The sequence below is a fragment of the Crocodylus porosus genome, unplaced genomic scaffold (assembly GCF_001723895.1).
Source record: "Crocodylus porosus isolate Cpor-Errol unplaced genomic scaffold, CroPor_comp1, whole genome shotgun sequence".
NCBI classification, from domain to species: domain Eukaryota; kingdom Metazoa; phylum Chordata; order Crocodylia; family Crocodylidae; genus Crocodylus; species Crocodylus porosus.
The window spans coordinates 62424956-62447156 of NW_017728931.1; the positions used below are offsets into that span (position 1 = coordinate 62424956).

The window sequence follows — 22201 nt, forward strand, 5'->3', positions numbered from 1 at the left end:
TGGCTGGTCACCTCCTCCCCAAACTGTGCTGCCAGGTGCGTTACTCTTGGAGCTGACCTTGCCTGTGAACATGGGTGACTGATGCCTCCCAGGGCACCAGATCGTTAACTGGGGTGGGGGGGAGGATCCCACAGCGGTCAATCGCTGACTGGGGTGGGGGGAGTTCCCCAGTAGCCAATTGCCAAGCCAGCAGCAAAACTGGCGAAACCAGAAGTGCGCTTCCAGTGGCACTTCCAGTTTCGCAGCTGGCACTTCTAGGGGGTGCACAGCCAATCTCAGGGGGCGCACATGTACCCCCTACATGTCACCAATGCCTGTGAAGACTGGGGTGAAAAAGGCATTAAGTACTTCAGCCTTTTCTGCATCCTCTGTCACAAGGTAGCCTCCCCGTTCAGTAAGGGACCCATACTTTCCCTGATCTTCCTCTTGTTACTGACATACTTATAGAAACGCTTCTGGTTACCCTTCAATCCCTTGCTAGCTGCAACTACAATTGAGCTTTGGCCTTCCTTAGTTCACTCCTGCATGCCTGAGCAAGACTCTTATACTCCTTCCTAGTTGTTTGCCCAAGTTTCCACTTCTCATAAGCTTCCTTTTTGTGATTTAGTTTACTGAAGAGTTCCCTGCTAAGCCAAGCTGGTCTTCTCCCACACTTGCTGGTCTTCCTGCACATAGGGATGGCTTGTTCATGCACTGTCAGTAAGACTTCTTTAAAGCATGGCCAGCTCTCCTAGACTCCTCTCCCCAACAGACTGCCTTCCCAGGGTATCCTGCCAATGAGTTCCCTGAGTGAGTCAAAGTCTGCTTTTCTGAAGTCCAGGGTCCTTATTCTGCTGCTCTCCATCCTGCCTTTCCTCAGGATCCTGAACTCAATCGGCTCATGGTCACTGCTGCCCAAGTTGCCATCTTCTAGTACATTCCCCATCAATTCTTTCCTGTTTGTAGCAGCAGGCCAAGAAGAGCATGGCCCCTAAATGGCCACTCCAGCACTTGCACGAGGAAGTTGTCCCCAACGCTGTCCAAAAACTTCATGGATTGCCTGCGCACTGCTGTATTGCTGTCCCAGCAGATGTCAAAAGTGACTGAAGTCCCCCACAAGAACTAGGACCTGTGATCGAGAAACTTCTGCTAGCTGTTTAAAGAAAGCCTCATCTACTACTTCCTCCTGATCTGATGGTCTATAGCAGACCCCCAACTACAACATCATCCTTGTTGCTTTCCCCTCTGACCCTAACCCAGAGACTTTTGATAGGCTAGTTTCACACTGGAAGAAACTCTGAGCAATCATATGGCTCTTTTACATGAAGTGTAACTCCTCCTCCTCTTCTCCCCTGCCTGTCCTTCCTGAATAGTTTGTATCCAATCCATGCCAGTGCACCAGTCATGTGAGCTCCCACCAAGTCTCTGTTATTCCAATCATGTCATAGTTCTGTGACTGTGGAAGGACTTCCAATTCAGCCCTGGCCCTACTGCCTGGGCACCCCGACCCATCCACTTTGCACCCACCATCAGGGGCAGGACCCACATGGGCAGGGCAGATGGGATGGGGCTGCAGGTGGACAGGGAGTGCTGTCCAGGAGCAGGATGGGCTGGTGGGGCTGGGATGAAGGGGCGGTGACCGTGCAGTGCTGGGGCCCATGGTAGAGCCATGTTCTGCTGCCCAGACATTCTTGTCCATCGACAGGACCATGCGGGAGCAGACTGCAGCTGCCCCAGGCCACAGCCCCATATTGTCACCATCCCAAGATCGCAAACCTGGCCCCCCTGGCCTGCTCCCGGATGCAGCTCCCTGCCTGCCCATGGCCTCATTCCATCCACCTGGTCATGCGCCCTGCCTGCACAGGTCCTAGCTAGTCTCCATGGAAACCCCAGGATTGTGGGGCAGTGACAGGATTATAGTATTGTTTTAGAGCTGTGATAGTCCAGAGAACATGTGAGAAGCAAGGTTTGGTAATATCTTTTATTGTATATATTTTATTGGAATTGGTCTAATAAGAGGTATTAACAAACAAACCTTGCTTCTCAAGTATACAAACCACACTTATTTACACAATTCCCTATTCTAAGTCAGTCTATACTGCATGAATAATGAATTACAATGTAAGAAACCTGTATTACCTGGGGATCCATTTGGCTTTTGGAAGCGAATATTAGAGTTAGATTTAGAAAGCGACAAGGAAGGGAAAGAGTGGCACATTAAGAGCAAACAGCTGAAGGCTTCTGGAGCCTAGCCGTGATGGAAGGAGGGAGCTGGCCCTGGACCATTGGCAGCATAAGAGAGAACAGGAAACAATTGCAAAGAAGGACACAAAGCTGAGGCTGAGAATGATTAATGATCCTAAAGACAGGAACAAGTTTAAAAAAGCGAGCTTGGCAATGGCCAAGAACAGGTTAGGATTTAACAGAGTCAAGGTGGCACAGATCATTTTATATATGTGAAGTTTCCAGTGAAGTTGAGAATCAGATTGCTGAAATACATGGATTTGTAGAGACAGATCTAGAATGAAGAATTCTGCACATCCTTAACAACACAGCTAATGATTTATTCCATTAAAATTCCTCTTTACCATGTGCATCACTTCAGTCATATACCACTGGGAGCAAAATTATATCTAAACAAACAAGTTTATTATTATTACGTCATTCAGTCAATAAAAGACTTTTGTCTAGTTCCCTAGATTTAACAAAGAAGCCTCTCTGGTGTCTTTATGCAGAATGTGTCTTCCTACTGTGAAGGAATCACCCTTCCAGGAGCATTAATTAAACATACTTCAGGTAAGCACTTATTTACATGTGGAAATTAAATACATAAGAAAATGAATTAATGTTATTATTAAAAATATTGACTTACAGGGCTAAAAGGAAAACTAATGTGCCAGTTCTCATGTCATGAAAATTAAAATGCATTTCATACAGATGTGTGCATTTTCACATCAAGAGAAACTAATTTGAAATAATTTAAATCACTGGCAATTCATCCTTTTAAAATCTAAAGTTGTTAGTGCATTTTATAATAATAAAAGTAAACCATATCTAACATGTAGTTTAATTATCTCAAGGAAAAAAATGATAAGGATAAATTCTTGTACTCTTTAAGCAGTAACACAGAACAAATAGTGCATTGCTCTGATACATTATCACTTTTTATCAGTTGACATCCAGTATATTTCTGATTATAAAAACATACCTGAAGTATAGTGTTTCAGTTACATGCAGGCCATGTACAGATGTTTACATTTTACTGGAAGAATCACCATTCTCCTGGTAGCATGAATGATGCGTGCCCCCAGAGGCTGGGGGGGGCACAGCAACCATGTCAGCGACTACCCACAGATGCCTCCAGCAGCACTGACTGGTGAGGGCAAGCAGTGATCAGCGAAGGTGTAGGGGGCAGTTGTTTCTGCCCTTCCTAAAGACTGGGAAGGAAGGGAGGAGCAGCTGCCAGGTGTTCCCCATCTTCTTCTCATACTGGAGTTCCTGATGTGAAATGGGCAGGGGCTTTGCTGCACCACTCCTTCCACTTGGCTGCTGCACATTCCCAAGAGTTCCTGGTGTTAGAAACAGGTAAGGGCTCCTGGTGTGCAGGAGCCAAGCAGAAGAAACAGTGGGGCAAAGCCCCAGCCCAAACACAGGGAATGGTGCTGCCCCCTAACTGTTTCCCCTTGCCCCGCCCTCCCCTCCCACGGCACTACTTGGGCAGTGGAGGTGTTGATTCATAAGTCAGCAGAGCTGGGAACTAAGCTTGCGAGGGTCTCTGCGCTTTGCCCTGCTACATCACAGGTGTGTGGAGTGGGTTGGGGTTTTGCCTTGAGGCTCAGTCTGCTCAACTCCCAGGTACTGGGACCCAAACAAAAGGGAGCAGCACTGTAAGCCGCTTTCCTGATTCTCACATTGGATTCTCATCAATCCAAGGCTGGGAGGCCTGGAGCAGCTCACATTGTTCGCAGACTGGGGTGATGCCAGTCCTGGGAAGCCACAAAGAGCAGGGGAGAGGGGGCTGTTGCAGACTGAGCATCTATGCTGCTCTCTCTCCTGGAATCATTTCTATGAATGTCTGTACATGGCCTTAATAATTAATAAAACAACTATTAAGAACACTTGAACCTCTTTTTCTGAAACTTCAATCTTAATCATTACTTTGCAAAAACAGATCCCTTAATACTAAAAAATAATGTAGGTGTAATGTATGCTGCTTGTTACAGTATTCTGGTTTCTGAAACAACAAACAAACAGGTTGCAGAGAGGACAGGCTAGGGAGCTGAGGCTGCAGGGAGGGAGGCAGAAGCAGCGGGAGCACAGGTAGAAGCTACAGGTTAGGGCCAGAACCAAAGCCACAGCAGCTGTCTGACTCCCTGCTGTCTCATACTCAAATCCAAGACAAGGGTCTCTCCCATGTTAAATGGGGGGGGAAAAATACCTTCTATTTGAGTAAACAGGGTAAATCTTATTTGTAAACTTCTTAAATAGCATGTGTTGTATTCTAAGGATAAATCTCGCTTTGTTGGTGAAGATTTTATCTGCAAACAGACATAATTGGGCTCAATATGAAGAAATATGGTACAATATGAATCTTCTGTTAAGTTTATAGGTTGATTTGTTTGTGGTTTAGTATCCTTTAAATGTATATGTATATTTGTTAACTGGCTGTATGTAATGTCAAGCTCTCCCCTTCCCCTAGTCTCTACTAAACTTATAGCATGTATGTTTAATGATCTATTTTGTAATACTCTGGTTTTGCTCCTTATTGTATATTACTTATTAGTGTATCATTTATTGTTTTTGTTGGTTTTATTTTATTGTTATTATATGAAACTTAATATTTATTACAGTTCCAAAAACCTTCTTAAATAATAAACTTGAAGCCTCAATAATTCAACAGAACAACTTTGGGTAGAATGCTATTTCCCTTTGTGCATCTCAATGGAAGTTTTCTAGTCATAAGTGCCACAAAGCCCACCACTAGATGCAGACAGGAGAATACCATTTCACCCATAGATTATCAATAATAACACAAATTGAGTGGACTATCTGATAAGGACTTGCGTAACAATATATTACTTTCCATCAATATCCACCTATGGCAACCCAGACAAGTGGGTCTTAAGCAGCAGCATATGCAGATCAAAGTAAAACAAACTAAGGATTAATCTTCTAGAGGAAAGCTACTAGTGGAGGTCCTTGAGGATTTCTCTCAGGACCAAGTTCATTTAATATTGTCATTGATGGCCTAGGCACAGAAAGTAGGAAAGTGCTTATAAATATTAGCTAATGATGAAAAGATGGGAGTCAGATTAGAATCAATCCAGAATATCATAAAGGAAGAACTGGGTGGCTTGATGGTAGAAGTTACAGAATAGTATGAAATGTAATAGCACTAATTAAAAGGTTGGGCACTTTGAAAGAGAGAACAAAAATTTTTGCTATAACCTGAGCGCTCATCACTTGGTAACAAGAGAGGAGAGAGACACCAGAATATGATACAGCAGGGGGCAGACAAAATACAGCCCACCAGGCCATTCTATCTGGCCTGCAGGGCCCCTCCAAAAACCAATTATTACTGGCCCGCAGCTGCCCCTCTGAAAGCCAGCAAGAGGCAGACTTTCAGAGGTTGCACGCTATTGGACTGGGCAGGCTCCATGCTTCCACCTCTGTGGGGCTCCTGGCACTCCAGCTGGGAGCCCCATGTGGAAGCACCGAGCACGATGGCACACATGACTGGACAGCTGGTGAGTGTGAGCATCCTGCCTGCAGTGGTGGAAACCCCATATGGAGGCACAGAGCCAGCCCGACCTGGCCCGGCCCTGAGGCATGCATGTGTGGGTTGCAACAGAAGAAATCGCCAAAATGGGATGCTGAAATTCTGGGCAAGTCATTATCATCACTCGAAAAGAAAATCCTCCTAAGAATCTCCACGCAGGACAGACAATAGTTCCAGTGCAAAGAACCCTATCTACTGAAGAAGATTCAGGACTTTATTTTTTTCCACACACAACATATATTTATGCCATACGAAAAATAATTTCAGAAACACGCACACAGTTCATTATACCAAATGAAGTTTTTAAAACAAAGAGTTCCATTTCATTAGCACCACCACTCCACATTAACAATGCCTAGGCTTGGCATGATTTTATTTTTTAATCAATAAACGTTGATTTCACCTGACACTCACAGACTGATGGACAACTAATTTCCATCAGTAAATCATCAAAATTTAAATAAAGGAATGTAAAAAAAAAATAATACAGGACAGAGGTAAGGCAATCACACACACACAAATGCAGAGCGGCCACTACAAGAGCTGTGCCGGTAAGGCCGAGGGGGCTGTGCCGGTAAGGCTGTGCTGGAGGATGTGGGGGAGGAGGGGCAGGGCTGATAGCACCCAGGAGCCCAGTGCCACCAGCCCCTTGCCCTGCCCAGGCCCCTGCCCTGGCTGGGACTTAACTCCTGTGGAGCCCATGGGAGTTTGGCTCCTGCCCCAATCATGCAAAGACAAGGAAGGGCCAGGCTGGGCTTTGCGGGAGGTTGGCTGCTGCATGATCAAGGTAGGGGCCAAACTCCCGTGGAGGCTGGCCTGGACCGGGCTCCATAGGAGTTTGGCCCCTGCTCTGGCTGGAAGCTGGGCAGAGTGAGAGACCAGTGGCACCAGACGCCCAGGCACCACCAGCCCTGCCCCTCAAACCCCACCTCCCACTACAGTCTTACTGGCATGGCCTGCAGCTCCTGCCGCATGCGTGGTCTGAACTGCAAGAAATACTGCTCTGTCTGTCTACAAAATGTATGCTTTATCGATTTATGGATATTTACTTTTTATATTACTAAACTGACGGCTCCCCACATCCCTAATTTTGTGCAATCCTGAACATTTTAATTGATAAAAATTAAAATAAATGTGAAAAATAAATATTGATTTTAGCTTTCAAAATGTTTTAAAAATATTTAAAAAAATCTAATTCTGTCAAGCCTAACAATGCTCTAGGAAGGCCTAGGAATCCTTCTCATTTGACAGCAAACATATTTAAGCTTATGCATGACTCTGTAGATATCCACTAGATGTAAATTACAATAAGTTGATTCTGAATACAGCTATAAGTTATTACTGAAAATATGTTTCTTTTGCATGCAAATGTGAAATATGAGAAAATACCTGTTAGTTAAATGACACCATTCACAGTATGGATCCTCTGCAGACAAACAATCTGAATGAGAAACATAATTACTGCAGTTTGCAACTTGTATTCTCCTCACCTGAAAAAAAAAGAAAGTAGTACCATACTGAATTATTTTGGTCCCTCTAAAAAGGCGGACTCAATGCTGTAAGAAACCCCACAATAATGTCTATTGTTTTAAAAATGATATGGCAATCTAGGCTGGCTCCCTCAATCTTTGCCTTGGCAAGTTTGTCTTCAGGTCCAAAATTTAACCTGTTTTGCAGAAGTGTTGCGTCAGCTAGCCAATAATTTCTTTTTCCTGTTTTTATTTACATATGGACTTTTACGCAAGCCCGTTTCATCTGCTATTTAGCTCTGCTGTGTTGCTTTCTCCCCCAGAGACCTGAGGAAGAACACTGTGGTATCTGAAAACTTGTCTATGTCTATCCCAACCATGCAGTTTGTTCAAAACTCCCTGCTATACTCAAGAAACTCCCTTGAGTTTGACTAAGTGTTTGATTCGATTGTTCCCATGTGTATCATAAATGGTAATGACAGAAATGCTAGAGTAGTTTGGTGAATTAGGATGATGAATTTTTTAGTTCAAAATCCAAGTTTTCAAACAATGAAATGAATATGCACCTAAAACTCTGTGTAAAATAATGCACTTATTATAGGCATTTCAATGCATGTACCAGGTAAGTGCCCAAGGAAATGGATAAAAATACATATAATTAACACATGTCTTTGAAATGTACAAATAAAGTTTATTGTCCATCAAGATATGCAAATGTGCCCATAATATTCCACACAGCCTTTTCAGATAAAAGAATATTAAATGATATTAAATGGATAATAAATGAAAAATTATTTATAATTTACAGAAATCTTCCAGATTAGAAATATTTGTTTATAAATTTGTTTCTTTGTCTCTGCTCAATCTCTTATTATTTCTTTTTCCCACCATGTACTACATGACCAAATTAATCTGACAGTCTCTAGGATATTCCAGGGTACAGATAAATGGGGTATTAGGATTGCCAGCAGGCTTAAATATCTACGCTCAACTTGAGAAATCTCATTTTATGGTCCATCCTGTTAAACCCCTAGAGAGGGTTTCGGAGCCATATTTATTCCTAAAGGTTGCTGTTCCTCCATAGTAATTTGTTCTTCCAACAAGATGAAAGAAAACCAAATTCTTGTGTGTGCAAGGATTTATATCTGTTCTTGTAGCAGTGAAATACTGCATCCATGAAAGAAGTTCTATAAGATCAGTGGGTGTCCCTACTGACCTGTAGTCATTTTGTTAAATTTTAGGGTAAAATAAATTATATTTTCAGTTGAGAAAAGATGTTATCGAAAGTAAAAAATATAGCCTACAGATGAAATCTTGCCGCACTGAATGGGAATTTTAATGTGGACTTCAATAAGGGCAGGATTACAAACCCCTAACTCCAGTGAAACCAAGTCAATGCCACAGCCTGCAAAGCAGAACAGCAAATTTGTGAGATTATGAAGGGACTCAAAAGAACCATATTCCCACAGAGCCTGTAAGCCTTCTTCATCAGTTGCTCTCCTCCAGTGTAGCACAAACACCCTGACCTCAAGACAGCCAGGGGTCTAAGCATGCATTTAACTTTAAGCACATGACTGCATCTCAAAAGGACCACATAAAGGCCACGGACAGGCATTCATTTCTACTGCTGCTAGAAATCTTCTCAGTCTTCTCAAGAGGGAAAGTACAGGCATTACAACCTGCGGACATTCCTCTTCTCCTGGCTCCTCATGCCTTCCCCAGTCACCTCCTGAACATGAGAAGAGTCCAGCTGTGGGGAAATACCCCTGACACCTTTCCTAGATCAAGATTCCCCTGGTCTGGAAAGTGGGCAGGTAAAGCTGCTCTGCTGCCACTGCTCTCCAAGTTTTCTCTGGACTAGAGGGACTCTGGTCTCGGGAAGGCTTGTGGGGGCAGTGGCCACTTAACTCCACCCCTGATCACAGGAATGCACACGGCAAGCTTCTGCTCGACTCCTCCCACAGCATAGTTGAGCGTACAGGCATTCATTCTAGATAGAAGAGCACGTAAGCAGGAGAGATCTCCCAGGTGTCAAAGTGGAAGATCTTTCTCACATATGGGTCACGTTTCCTCCACACACAACTGTATGAACACTTGTATGTGGGTAATTTCTATTGGGAGAGCAATGATTCTCCAGGAAGCAATGTAAGAACTGCACATGGCCAAAGTCAAGCATGTGTTTAAGTGCTTTGCTGGCTCAGAGCAACAGTGCTCAGCCCCATGTAGGACTGAGTGCCTTATGAGTTCTGCAGGACCAAACTGATTAACTGGAGTTTAGACAATCAAGGTTTGATTATTATTCCAATGAAAATACCTATGATATGACAGAAAACTTATTAAAGCCTTCAAATTTGCAGTTTAATAATTGTATTTGATGTTGTACCAACCTCATTAGCAGATGCCAAATATATGTAGTTACTATCCACTGGGTCAAGGGCAAGTTTGGGAAAAACTGGTGTTTCTTCTTCTATTTCATGTAAAATTTCAGGGCAATTCGGTTCCAGATTCTTGTTAAGAATAACCTAAAAATGTGAAATGTAAAATTAGTCACAAATCCCTTTACCAAGTGAACAGATTTAATGATAAATCTTTTCCCTGTCCTATTAACAGAGTGGAGGGCAAAAAGCGGCACAGTATGAGCTAAAGCCCAAAGTGTTATCAAGGTTTATGCCTATATTTTCCTCTTAGAAGACAAGGGTTCAGGTCCTACTTTGCATAGTGGAAGAGATCAAGGGATCTGCCCCTTAAATCCAAGTTCTCACAGAGACAAAGAACCTCTGCCTTCATACTCTTGGGTTCCTGCAGCTCCTCCATGCTGCAGCTCCTGTAGTAGATGTGTTAAAAGAAACTTGCTCCCCTGGCCTCTCCTTTAATCAGGAATCCCCTTTGTGGTAAAGTTTCATAACATTTAAAAGGTTTCCTTTTTATGTTATTACCCATTGCCTCAAAAACAGCAGCTATTTTGCCTTCTGGCCTTTGGGACTATGCTTGCGAGTTGCTATTTCCCTTTTTGGCTCACTCAACTCCTATCCACAGCTTCTGACTCCCCTTCTATGTTAAGCAGCACACTAGCATCAATACAGACTTTGGCTTGAAAACTAAACAACCCAGATGGGTTTGTGGTCTCCACTGTGCTAGAGACACATGTAAGCCTTCAGTTTTATACCTTTATCATTGTAAGTATATTGCGATCAAACAAGAAAAAGATTTTCATGTTGTATTCTATCCATTCCAGCTGCCTACTTAATAAAAAAAAAATAGTCACCCCTTGCAGCGTAGATAGGAAATGCACACACTTGCATTCAAGAACAAAATTCAGAAGATGTTAACCTGAATGCTTCAAAGTCTGATAATGAGATAATCTTATTTTCACTTCTAGGTTACTCATTCAAACAGCATAATCTTAATCATCAGCAGCAATGAAACAATCCTTCTGTCTTAGTCTCTAATGGACAGATATTCACAACACATGGCAGAGTTTAAAGACTGAAATCTAACAGCATTTGGTCTCCACTGGGAAAAATACTTTAAATCAACTGTGTTGCAATATTAAATTAAGGATTATAAGTAATATCCAGCAAATGCATACCTTTGTGGATTTTAAGAAGCCTCTTCTGAATATTATCTTGTTCTCTATATAACCTTATTTGCTCATTTGAGTTTTAGGAAGTTACAACAGTAATACTGCAGTTTATTTTGAAATAAATAGAAGAGAGCTGTCCAGGTGACAACTTTAGGTTGCAATACAATGCATGAAATAGAACACAGGAAACATTCTCTCATTAAAGTACTATTAAAAAATACCACGTCACCAACCTTCAGTAACTGTCCATTACTTGTTCCCAAGAACACAACTATCTTGTTCAAAACGACAGTAGCATAAACAGCTGATAAATCAGAGTGAATCAAGGTCGGTGACTTTTTCACTGTCGGCACAGTTTCCTAAAATAGCAGACACAAGAGAAAAACATGACAAAATTCTTCAACCATACTGCAAAATGTATTTAAAAACAAAGGAATATTCCTTAGAAAGCTGTGCAATACCCTTCCTTCTACTTTTGGTGACACTGCTATTCTTAACAGGATTTTAATATAACATGTTCTTGGAAATGTGGACAGAATCAGAGAATCACAGAAAATTAGGGTTGGGAGGGACCTCAGGAGGTCATTTAGTCCAACCCCATGCTCAAAGCAGGACCAGCCCCAACTAGATCATTCCAGCCAGGGCTTTGTCATGCGAGGCCTTAAGAAACCTCCAAGGATGGTTCCATCAACTCTCAAAGGAACCTGTTCCAGTGCTTCACCACCCTCCTAATGAGAAAGTTTTTCCTAATATTCAACTTACACCTCCCTTGCTGTAACCTGAGACCACTGCTCTTTGTTCTGTCATCTGCCACCACTGAGAGCAGTTTCACTCCATACTCTTTGGAACCCCCCTCCACATAGGTAAAGGCTGCTAATAAATCCCCCCTCGGATTTCTCTTCTGCAGACTAAATAAACCCTCAGCCTCTTTTCATAAGTCATGTGCCCCAGTCCCCAAACCATTTTTGTTGCTTTCTGCTGGACTCTTTCCCACTTGTCCACATCCTTTCTATAGTGGAAAGCTCAAAACTGGACATACTACTCCTATTCCAGTTGTGGCCTCACCAGAAAGATGTGTCCATCTTCTTGTAATAGTTTATAACAGGGCTTTTCAACTTATTTGGGTCAGTGTACCCCTTGTGGCCAGATGCGGAGCAGTGTACGCCTGGCAGCCAGACATAGACCTGGGAAGAGGGAGGGTGGCACACAGCACCATGTGGGATTGGGGGGGGGGGCAGCGTGCGGCCAGATAAAGAGCAGTGGCACCCACCGTGTGACAGTTTTCCCTGTCCCCTGTGTCCAGCCGGGTCAGTGATGCCTGCGCACAAGAGCAGGGTGATGCATAGTGGCACTCTATCCCCGCCCACTCATGCATACCCCCTAGAGCCATCTCAAGTACCCCGCGGGGTACACGTACCCGCAGTTGACAACCCTTGGTCTATAGACTCATCCTGGGCCTCTTTTACGTCCACAATGATTTTAGCCATTGATTTCAATGGGAAGAGGACTGGCCTACTGTGAAATATTCCATATGTTAATTTGTCATAAAACAGTTTCTTGTAATGCAAATGTTAGTACTAAATAATCACTAACCTAAATGGACAGGGAAAAGAAGGCTCCAGGTCTGCATAGCTATTTGTTCCTTCAAACACTAGATATGAAACCTGTTACTGAGTCTATGCTTTTGGCCACTGGTATACATATCCACTCTTGCTGTATACTGAGAAGCTGACCTGCTGTTTTTAAATCTATAATGTCTAGTTCTGTTATAAACTGCTGGTTTTCATTCTAAGCAACCTGTCATATGGCCCCCAGGTGTGTTACACACACCACTGAACCCTAATTCATCCTGAAGTATGTTCAAAAGTCCTGATTAACACCTACAGCTACTCCATGTATAGCGAGTGTAGTTTCAAACAAATACATTTGGTGTTCTTTTTTTCTTATCAGAAAGTGCAGTGCTTTACCCTTCCTTTTTTGATTTCTTGCTTTACAATTAAGGAAGCTGAGACTTATATTGCCTACCACTGGAATACAAAAACTAGAAAAGGTACCCTGCTATTTGTGATAGGGTTAAATATAGCATTAGTAAAAACAGCATTAAAGATAGCTTATTCCCTTCTTTTTCTCTGCATCCTTACTCCATTATGATAAAATTCAAGTTTTAAAGGATCTATTTAATTTAGATCTGATAAAAATTATGAAGTACAACTATAATGTATTAGAAAAATGCTTTAATCAAAATTATCATATTAGCAAACTGCTCTAATACCAATGTAAGAGTTACACTACAATGACTGAAAAGAGTGTTTGGCTCAAAGTCAGTACCAAATTGATCACCCAGGTACATCCATTTAGAAGCTGCAATACCTCAATATTAGATGTGTGATACAAATATACAGGGGCAGGCACAGGAATCCCACATTTGGTACTGACTTTGAGCCTAATATTGGGAACCAGAGAGAAAATTGGGCACCTCAGCTCCCTGCACAAAGTATCAGGAGAGTTGGGCACTTCAAATGGAGACTCAAAGCAAAAAGCCACCTAGAGCAGCAAATAGAAAGTGCTGAACATAATAGTGTTTCTGAATCCCCACCCCATACCAGAACTTAGCACCTGACTCTGGGCTGTATCTCCATTCATCCAGGATGGAGAATGCCTAGTCTCTCTTTAGAGGGTAGGCACCTGATTGATCATTGGTAGTAGTAGCGTCACCCAACTTTTTCATGATTGCCTTGTTTCCTAATTCCACTTGCCCTGGAGCTTGGAGATCTCAGCTTGTGTGGATTCAACTCCATATATATCCTTTCTTCCATGATATGGCTCTAACCACAAAGTCTATAAGCTAGTTTGGGTGAAAGGCAGGGAACCCCTCCAGTGCCCCATTTCTGTTGAAGCTGGACCAATGGAAAGCAAGGAAAGCAAGAGATGGGGCCACAGGGAGAACAAGCAAAAGAACCTAATTCTGTAGCCCACTGATAAAGACGCACACACATTTCATATTGATTAGAAAACAGAAATAACCTGAGGTCAAAGCCTCTAACCCAGGTCTCCCAACTCTCAGCAGAGTGCCCTAAAACTAGAATACAGAGTCACACTTCCTGTTGCTTACACTCCTTCTGGTCCCACCACTGCTGCATTCTTGTCTGTCCAATATTCAACTTCAACAGGAAACATGAGACTACTCCTCACCCAGATTGTTCTATACCCTGGTGTTTGGGGCATTTTCCTGGGATGTGGGAAAAGTGTCTCTTGATCCCACCAAGCTATACTGGCCTGGAATCCAAGTCTCCAACCCCCTGAGTGAATGCTGTAGCCACTAAATTCACACACAACTGTTTGGTGGCAGTGGCACTTCCACCAACCATTCTTTCGAGCTAAAGTAATTGTGGCAACTGAGCTCTGTGCCAAACAGTGCTGTCAGTGTCAGGTAAGTATGCTCAAAGGATGTTTTTATGGCTGTCCTCTGGGAAACAGGCAGTTTAGCTACTGCCCCACTACCGTTCTAGATGACAAATGAGTTTTGCTAGGAGTTAGGCTCCTAGGGCACTTACATATATGCAGACAGACTGCTCCGATGCGCTGGAAATCCTGTGCATCGCAGTAGACTTGATTGAGTCTACTGGAGTGCACAAATTGATGCGCTCTGGCAGCCTCATGCATCATGCGTATCAGCGGTGCAGCACATCTCCGTGCTGAGAAAATGGCAGTAGGGCACTTTGAAATAAAACACGTTCAATGTGCTTTAGTTCAAAGCACCCCACTGCCATTTTCTCAGTGTGAGGATGTGCTGTGCCACTGATCCACGTGACACACAGGCACTTTTAATTAGTGCAGCTCAATAATTAAAAGCACCTGTTGTCGCATCAGGATCACATGTAAAAATGCCCCTAGGTGCCCAGATTACATCACTTTTGTGTATATGCCTAGGGAACTTTACAATCCAAAATGCAGGTGCCTCCTGAATTTTGGGGCTGCTGGAGTGGGGTCATTCTGGAACAGTGTTTGGAATGTAGGTGCATTAGGAGATTCTCTTTATATCAGGCAAACAATGTGCAATCTATTATTAGCTGTAATATATATGCCGTAATATATAACTGAACTATAATACAGTCCAGAGATGCTAGTCAAGAACAAAAGCTCTCCTGTGCTCAGTGTTGTTGAACCACCTGGTAAGAGACATTCTTTTCCCCAATTTCTTACAAGCTAAAGCATTGCACCTGCAAGCTGTTACTTGTAGGTGGATTCGTGATGTGAATGTAGCCTTATCACAAATCTAACTAGAGCCACTGGAATATTTTGGCACATCTTGGTCAGGCAAAGAAAGGGTAAATGGAAGCAATAAGACCCCACCATACAGAGAAGTTAAGTGACCTCCCATGTTCCCACACCAAACCTGTGACACAGCTAGCAACTGAGCTCAGATCTCCTGGGTCCAAGTCCAATAATTTAACCACGAAACCATCTGCCTACAAAAGAAGGTTTTTCTCTACAACTTAAATTAACTCTTTGTTAAAATATCTTTCTGTAACTTAAATGATTTATTTTTAATTAACTCAGAAGGCATATTTTGAGGGAAAAACTTGGTATTTAAACAAAGAGATATCTGTATACAAAAGGAAAAAAGGAGACAGTCATGTACTAGTATAGAACTGAAATAAATCAATTTAGGCATGAGACTTCTGTACAGTGGACGTTTGCTTTAGATAATTATAATCCCATGGTTTTCTTATCTTAAGAAAAAAAGTGAGTTGACCTTTCCTTTTCAGTACATCACAAGATTTATATGACAAGCTTCAACAGTTGGGATGTGTAGTGAGTTTTGGTTAAAGCTGAGAACTGAGGAAGTCAAGACCTGCTTTAAGATTTGATTTCCATGACCATCATCATTTTTTCAGAGTGCATTCAGTGCAGGGTAACCAAGTTATTCTAGGTGCCTTGCAGAAGTTATTTAGACCTTGGAATTAAATAACCCAAACACTACGGTAACTGAGAGTGACTTTATATCATCCTCTCCAACTGACCCAAGAAGCAACACCAACAAGTTTGACAGTACCAGCTCAGTTCTTCTGGTCAAAGAAGGCATCACAGCTACATCACATTTGTGTAGCTAGAAAAAGGGGAAACTGATTAGCTAGGCCACCAAAACAATCAACCAAAAAATGCCCAGAACTCTTTTGCAATCTATTTTCTAGCTTGCCCACTGTCTTCAGGATGTAGCAGCTGCTACTCCTTTCATCGTTCCCACCCTTTTTATCACACGCATTTATATTTTAACCATCTCTCTTACTCATTGACTGCGACTAATGGGGTTACAGCACTGCAGGACCTTCCCAGGCCTCTTCTGTCTTAACCAAAATGTGTTTTGATTCATTTACAGACTGAGCTTCCTTTATATGGTAGTGGTCACTTTCTTTTCTTGTCCCTCTATCCTGTCCAACATAGCTGCTCATTGTAGTTCTTCAATCCCATGCTGCTCAAGCTTCTCTGCTTCCAATCCCCCCCCCCAACCTAGATGTCTCCTGAATTAATTTTGACCCTGTGTTTCAATCATTTCTCCCTCAAACACATTCTATTTGTGATTTCTTCCCCTAGGAGTCCAGCTGCTGTTGCTTAATTTATGCCTTTATTTTCTGCCTTGATTTCATTTAAGTACTGTTTGATATAACCTCCTGGGGGTCAGGATGGTTTTTCCCTGCTTGTGTGGCAAACTTATTGCAGCAGATCATTAAGTACAGATATGGAATTGGATCCTTAGAAGGTGTAAGAAGCAACAGCTCCACTAACTTTCATTGGAGCTATATTTATTTATGGCTACCAAGAACCTGGCCAATTATTCTACATTTATTTTACTGCTCTACAGTCAAACAGGGTCAACATCATGTTCTCAATGTAAACTAGCATCAAGTAGGCAATAGACTCCCTTTCCTTTAATATAATTAATTCCCTCAAAATAATTAACTAGTAAACATTTCCACTTAGAATTAGCTCCAGGTAAATCAGAGAATCAGGTGAATCAGTTTGTTGTCCTAAGCTAAACATATTCTAATTATCCCCATGAAAGTTTCAAGAGTGAACTGTAAAAAAAAAAAAAAAAAAAAAATCTGTCTAAAACATTACCATAGTTCCCCCCCATACTACAGCAGGAAATGAAGCAATCCAGCCAGGACTTCACAAGAAATGAATAGCAAAAGACAGTATTTGGGCAATGACATGACTTGTTTTTTTACTGAGTTAAGAACTTGGAACTTGCCTTTCCTTCTAACTTAACTATTCCCACTCATCTGCTGCATGATTTCAAGGAAATTAATCCTTCCTTCCACAGTTCTTTAATACACTCTCAAAAGTTTCAGACAAAAACACCTGGTCAAGCCAGATGGCTCAGAGCTACTCTTTTGTTGAAAACTGATTATTTGAGAGCTTACAGGACTCCTGCGGCTTAATTCCCACACCAATAGAGACATATTGAGAAATCATCACAGCTAGGGACAATGTTGGTAATTTCCTATAGCAATGTCAAGTTAAATATACTGGCTATGGAAGCCTATTCTTCTGTCAGACAGCAGATGTGATACTGTCAGTCTGGTAATCTACAAAGGATAAAAAGGCTACTAAAAAATTCATTACAGGTACAATCCTGACTCCAAATGGCTTTTAAACAACTTACAAATCTTTCCTTAAAAACAAAAGACTTTGACTCCTAACAGACAAGCTATCACACAAGTGAAAACATCATACCTGGAAGTTAAAGAAACAGATTCTCCATTCACGGTAATGGGTACTGCTTTACTAATTCCAGCACTCTGACTTCAAGAGACCCGTGCCAATTTACAGTAGCTAAGAATGTCACTCAGCATTCCCAATTATGTCTCAAATTCAGGGGCAGGTACTGCACATCATCAACACATTCATTTCCAAAGAACATATGGGCAAAAGTATTGAGAAGCCTACAGTTATAACTCTGTGGCTGTATTAAACAGACAGCAATCTAATAAGGGCTTTTCTCATTCACTATTTACTACAGACAATGAGACTGTAATATTTAATGCTACCTTTAAACCCAATACTAACACCACAACACAAATTATGTTTGGCAAGTGCTGCAATGCTGCACCAGGCAGCACGTGCACACAAGACCAGGTCTGGCAAGGTGCTGAGAAATCTGGCCTCACTCCAGTAAAGCACTAACATCCATGCTTAACTTTCAATACAGAAGTAATTTCTTTGAAGTGAATGGAACTGCTGCTGCCCATAAAGTTAAGAATCGGCTTAAACTCTTTGCTGGATGGTATGCTGAGCAAGATGGATCCTTTGCACATTAATCAGAACCACAGCACCTTTGCTGTGATTAACAGCAATCAGGTGCTGGCAACAATCAGCAAATGAAAACAGCAATGTGTATATGGACAAAAAAGATTCACATCCAAGGCAGGCAGAGAGAGCTACAGCATGAGACTACTGTATGTTTTTTTCTGAAGGCTGAATTTACACCAAAAAAACAACCTCACACCCTGCACCAGGGTGGATAAAAATCTACGATTAAAAAAAAAAAATAGATTTTTTATTTAAATGAGGTTTTTTGATTTAATCATATTTTTATTTTTAAGAGGCTTTTAAAAAAAAACCTTATATAAAGATAGTTTTAATTTAAAATATGTTAAAGCTCAAAGATATCATCATGGAATAGGGATTATAACTTCTAATTACAGTATATATTATTTGAGACAATATATTCATGTAACCTTAAATAGGTCAAAACAGGCCATATTAGGGGCTCAGTCTTATGGGGTTCTCAGAGGCTCCCCAATAGATTACTAAAGATTCAAGAAACCACTATACCCAATGGGACAGGGTGCTCAGTCTAGAAGATCCCATTAAGCATTTTCTATGATTCTCTTTCTGTGATGCTTAGTTTCAGTTCTCAGACTGGATTTGTGTCTCCAAAGATAACATCCTTGTTAAGTACAGCATATGCAGATGAGAGATAACAGACCTGATTACCTACCCATCGACCCTCTTCTCCCTCTGCAAGTTTGTGTACACAAAGTCAAGCCCTCACCTTTCTCTGACAGTGCAAAGTTTCAAGAAGTTAAATGAATAAAAGATTTCAAACAACAAGAATGCATTTTTTGTAGAAAACCATGATTAAATTGAGGCTTCCTGACCAGTGATTTAAATCATGATTTAAATTGATTTGATTGAAATCAAATCCACCCCACCCTGCATAGAGATAATGTAATGTTGTGTCCTCGTGAACACACCTGCACCATCTTACACCATCTCATTCAGATCATGAATTGTAAAGATCACCGGGACTTGTAACATGCATATTTATGTATGAGAGCTTTCTGGCAGCCCTCTGTTCCAATGGGTTCCCCAGAGACAAGTTTTCTACATTTCCATTTCCAGGTAGTGATAACAGTACAATACGTTCATTTTGCCATGACTGTAGCTAGATATAAACACAGTTTTCTTAAAAGGGCTGGGGTGTAAGCTAAGTTTAAAACTACCACTGCCCGCACTTCTGTGATGCACCTGCTGTGTTGTGGCACATGGCTCTCCTTTATGACTGCTGCAAACAGTTTTTGAAACTCTATGTACTGACTGCCAGGTTATGCATTCAGTGTCTGCAGATTTTGAACCCTTTTGCTTTTTTGACTCTCTCTGACTTGCTTTGGAAGCAATTTTTATACCCTTTCAAAAATGGGTAAGACAGGAATACCATTGGGATAAAATAAAATAACAGTAGTCAGGCAGGCATTATCCGCCTAAGCTTAGCAGCCCATCAGGATAGTGTTGGATACAGCACACCAGTTTCAGTAGCCAATGGTACACAAAGGAACGAGGTGGCCGGCAATGACATTTGTGCACCCCTGACTCTCCTGCTCAAGCAACCAAATACCCATTTACTTCAGCTGAAACTGAAGGGTCAACTGAAACTAGCCTTTCACATGAATCCAAAGCACAGCTCCACTTCACACCTCTAGGGCAGCACAATATTTTATTTACCGTACCCCTGCACCCTTCTTAATACTAATAAAGAACAATTCTTATTATTTTACAATACTGCATGGAAGTGGACACAATTTAACATCACTGCATTTTTGTAACACAATCACTGATATTGTTTAAATGAATCTCAGGGTCCTTTTCAAGTTATGGGCCTGATATCAAAAGTCAAGCAGTGATGGTAACTACTTCTTCTCAAGGAGTTCCAACCAACGTAACAGCATTGGTCAGTGAAGGATGGGTTATAATGGAGAAGGGGCACAAAGGCTGCAGAATCCCTGGTGCTTGGAGGTTGCCAGGGCTCTCTTTCTGGAAGCCTGGTCCCCTGTGGCTGCCCCCATTACTTTCTCAGCCTTGTTCTATTAGCCACAGCCCTCAGGATATGCATGGAGAGAAGAAGGTCAGGGTTTCTGACATGCTGTTTTTGCAAGGCCACTCCTCATCTCATTCTGAATTAATTTTTCAGCTGATTTCCTCTGGTTGCCAGGAAACAGCAACCAGAAACTGCCACTCCTACCTTCCACTCCATGTGTGAATGCCTAACTGTTCAGAGGGTGGAGGCATGGGGACGGGGGAGGGGGCTGATTGGGGCTCTCCACAGGATAATTCAGGTAGGCTTCAGGACAGCCACAGCCAACACTTCAGTAGCCAGTGGTACACAAGGGAATGATGTATGCAAGGGAGCCCCAACAACCCTACCACCTGGCACTGTTGCTTTGTCTGTCTCAATCTGTTTGTGAGCCTATGCTGAAGCACAGAGGGGCCAGCAGCAGATACAAGCTATCTCACGCGCATGGAGAGCATCAGGGAGAGAACAGGAAGCCTGGAGCATCAAGTTTCTCTTTGCCATCACCCAAACACCTCTTAAGGCCCCTGACTCAAGGTTACATATCATTCTGCAACCAAATGGTCACCCACACAATAAACTGAAACTGTGCAAAGCAAAGATCTCACCATGAACGGGTGAATGGTGCAATACATTCAGCCCGGCCATGCGTGCAAAGGAACACCCACACAATAGAAGGGGCAAGGCCACAAAAAAAGAGCTGCAGTACAACTCTGCAGCTGGCTTCTTCCAGCTGTCAGGTAGGCAGCTCACTGCACTTCATAGTGTCATGGAGAAGTCGGGCTGGAAGGGACTCCAGAGGTCACCTGTCCAACCCCCAACCCCCTGCCTAAGGCAGGGTCATTGCCATCCAAATCATCCCATAAAACCATAATCTAAACTCTATACATGCCTACCCTCAACCCTGACACAACACAGACATAACACAGCAGCCACAGGTAAAGCAGGGGAACAATGGCAGCCAACGTCCTACTTGTATGAAACGTTGACCTCGCGCCATCTGGCTTTAATACGAATGGGCAGTGAGGCTGTTCTGCCCCATGTGGTGGGGCACGCTTTACCCCTGCTGGCTGTCGGCCGGTGCCTTACACTTGCACACAGCCCTGCTGAAAGAGAAGTGGGGCAGAGGCCCCTCTCTTCACATGAAGGAGCGCTTGGCGGACCCAGGCCTGAAGAGGCCAGCCTGGCTCAGCCCCCCCAGAGCCCTGAAGGGAGCAAAGTGTAGACTCACGCAGCTGGAGGAGTAGAATTCATTGGAGAGGCATTTCGGGCTAGCGTCCCGCAGGAACGCCAGGTCGAAGAGGCAGAGCGCAGTGTTGTCCCAGGCCGGCACAGCCCAGGCTGGCCGCTCTGTTTGGTTGGCAAAGACGCCAGCCCAAAACCCTTGCTGCGGCAGGATGCTGGAAGCCAGGATGTGGCCGCGGCAGCCGCAGCTCAGGCGCACCTGGGTAGGGGTGTGGAAGTGCCCTCTGCTGTTGAGCACCACCACGCTGGGTGGCCCGTGGGGCAGGCGGTAGTAGGGGAAGAAGAGGTGCTCGTGCCATAAGAAAGCGTCCACAAAGTGCAGTGGCGTGTGGTTGTACTTGAGTAGGTCGAAGCTGTCGGTGGGTATCAGGTCCCCCAGGTTGCGGATGGTGAGCACGATCTTGGCCTGCGAGGGCACCAGGCCGCAGCTGAACGTCCCGTCCAGCAAGTAGGTGGCGGCCACGGCCAGGTAGTCGCCCGATTTGTCCCCCCCGGCCCAGCTGAAGACGACGCCGGCCGTGGAGCCGCGGGGCAGGCAGCTCACCACCTCGCTCTGGTTGCGCTCCACCGTGAGCCCGCGGAGCACCTGGCAGGTGCCGCTGTGCAGCGTCCAGCCCGCGAGCAGCCTGTTGTCGGTGCCGTAGGGCAGCAGCAGCTTGCTGTGGGCGCCGGCGGGCTGCGCGCACTGCCCCGCCGGGCCCAGGTGCAGCACGCCCCGCTGCCGGCTCAGCGCCGGCTCCAGCTCGAACAGGCAGCTGCCGCCCGCCGCCAGCACCGCGCCCGGCCGCACC

At 43.4% G+C, this 22201-nt stretch overlaps 1 protein-coding gene across 1 annotated transcript in view; it reads right to left on the reverse strand.

Moving 5' to 3' along the window:
• The window catches only part of PLXNC1 (plexin C1), a gene marked incomplete at its 5' end in the record, with an annotated part of 88569 nt that extends 66369 nt beyond the window's left edge, over positions 1–22200 (reverse strand). The window contains 4 exons of the mRNA XM_019543925.1: positions 7148–7248; positions 9615–9749; positions 11044–11169; positions 21397–22200. Of these exons, the coding sequence (XP_019399470.1) occupies positions 7148–7248; positions 9615–9749; positions 11044–11169; positions 21397–22200 (1166 nt within the window). The remainder of the gene's footprint in view (positions 1–7147; positions 7249–9614; positions 9750–11043; positions 11170–21396) is intronic.
• Between the last annotated feature and the right edge of the window lies 1 nt (position 22201).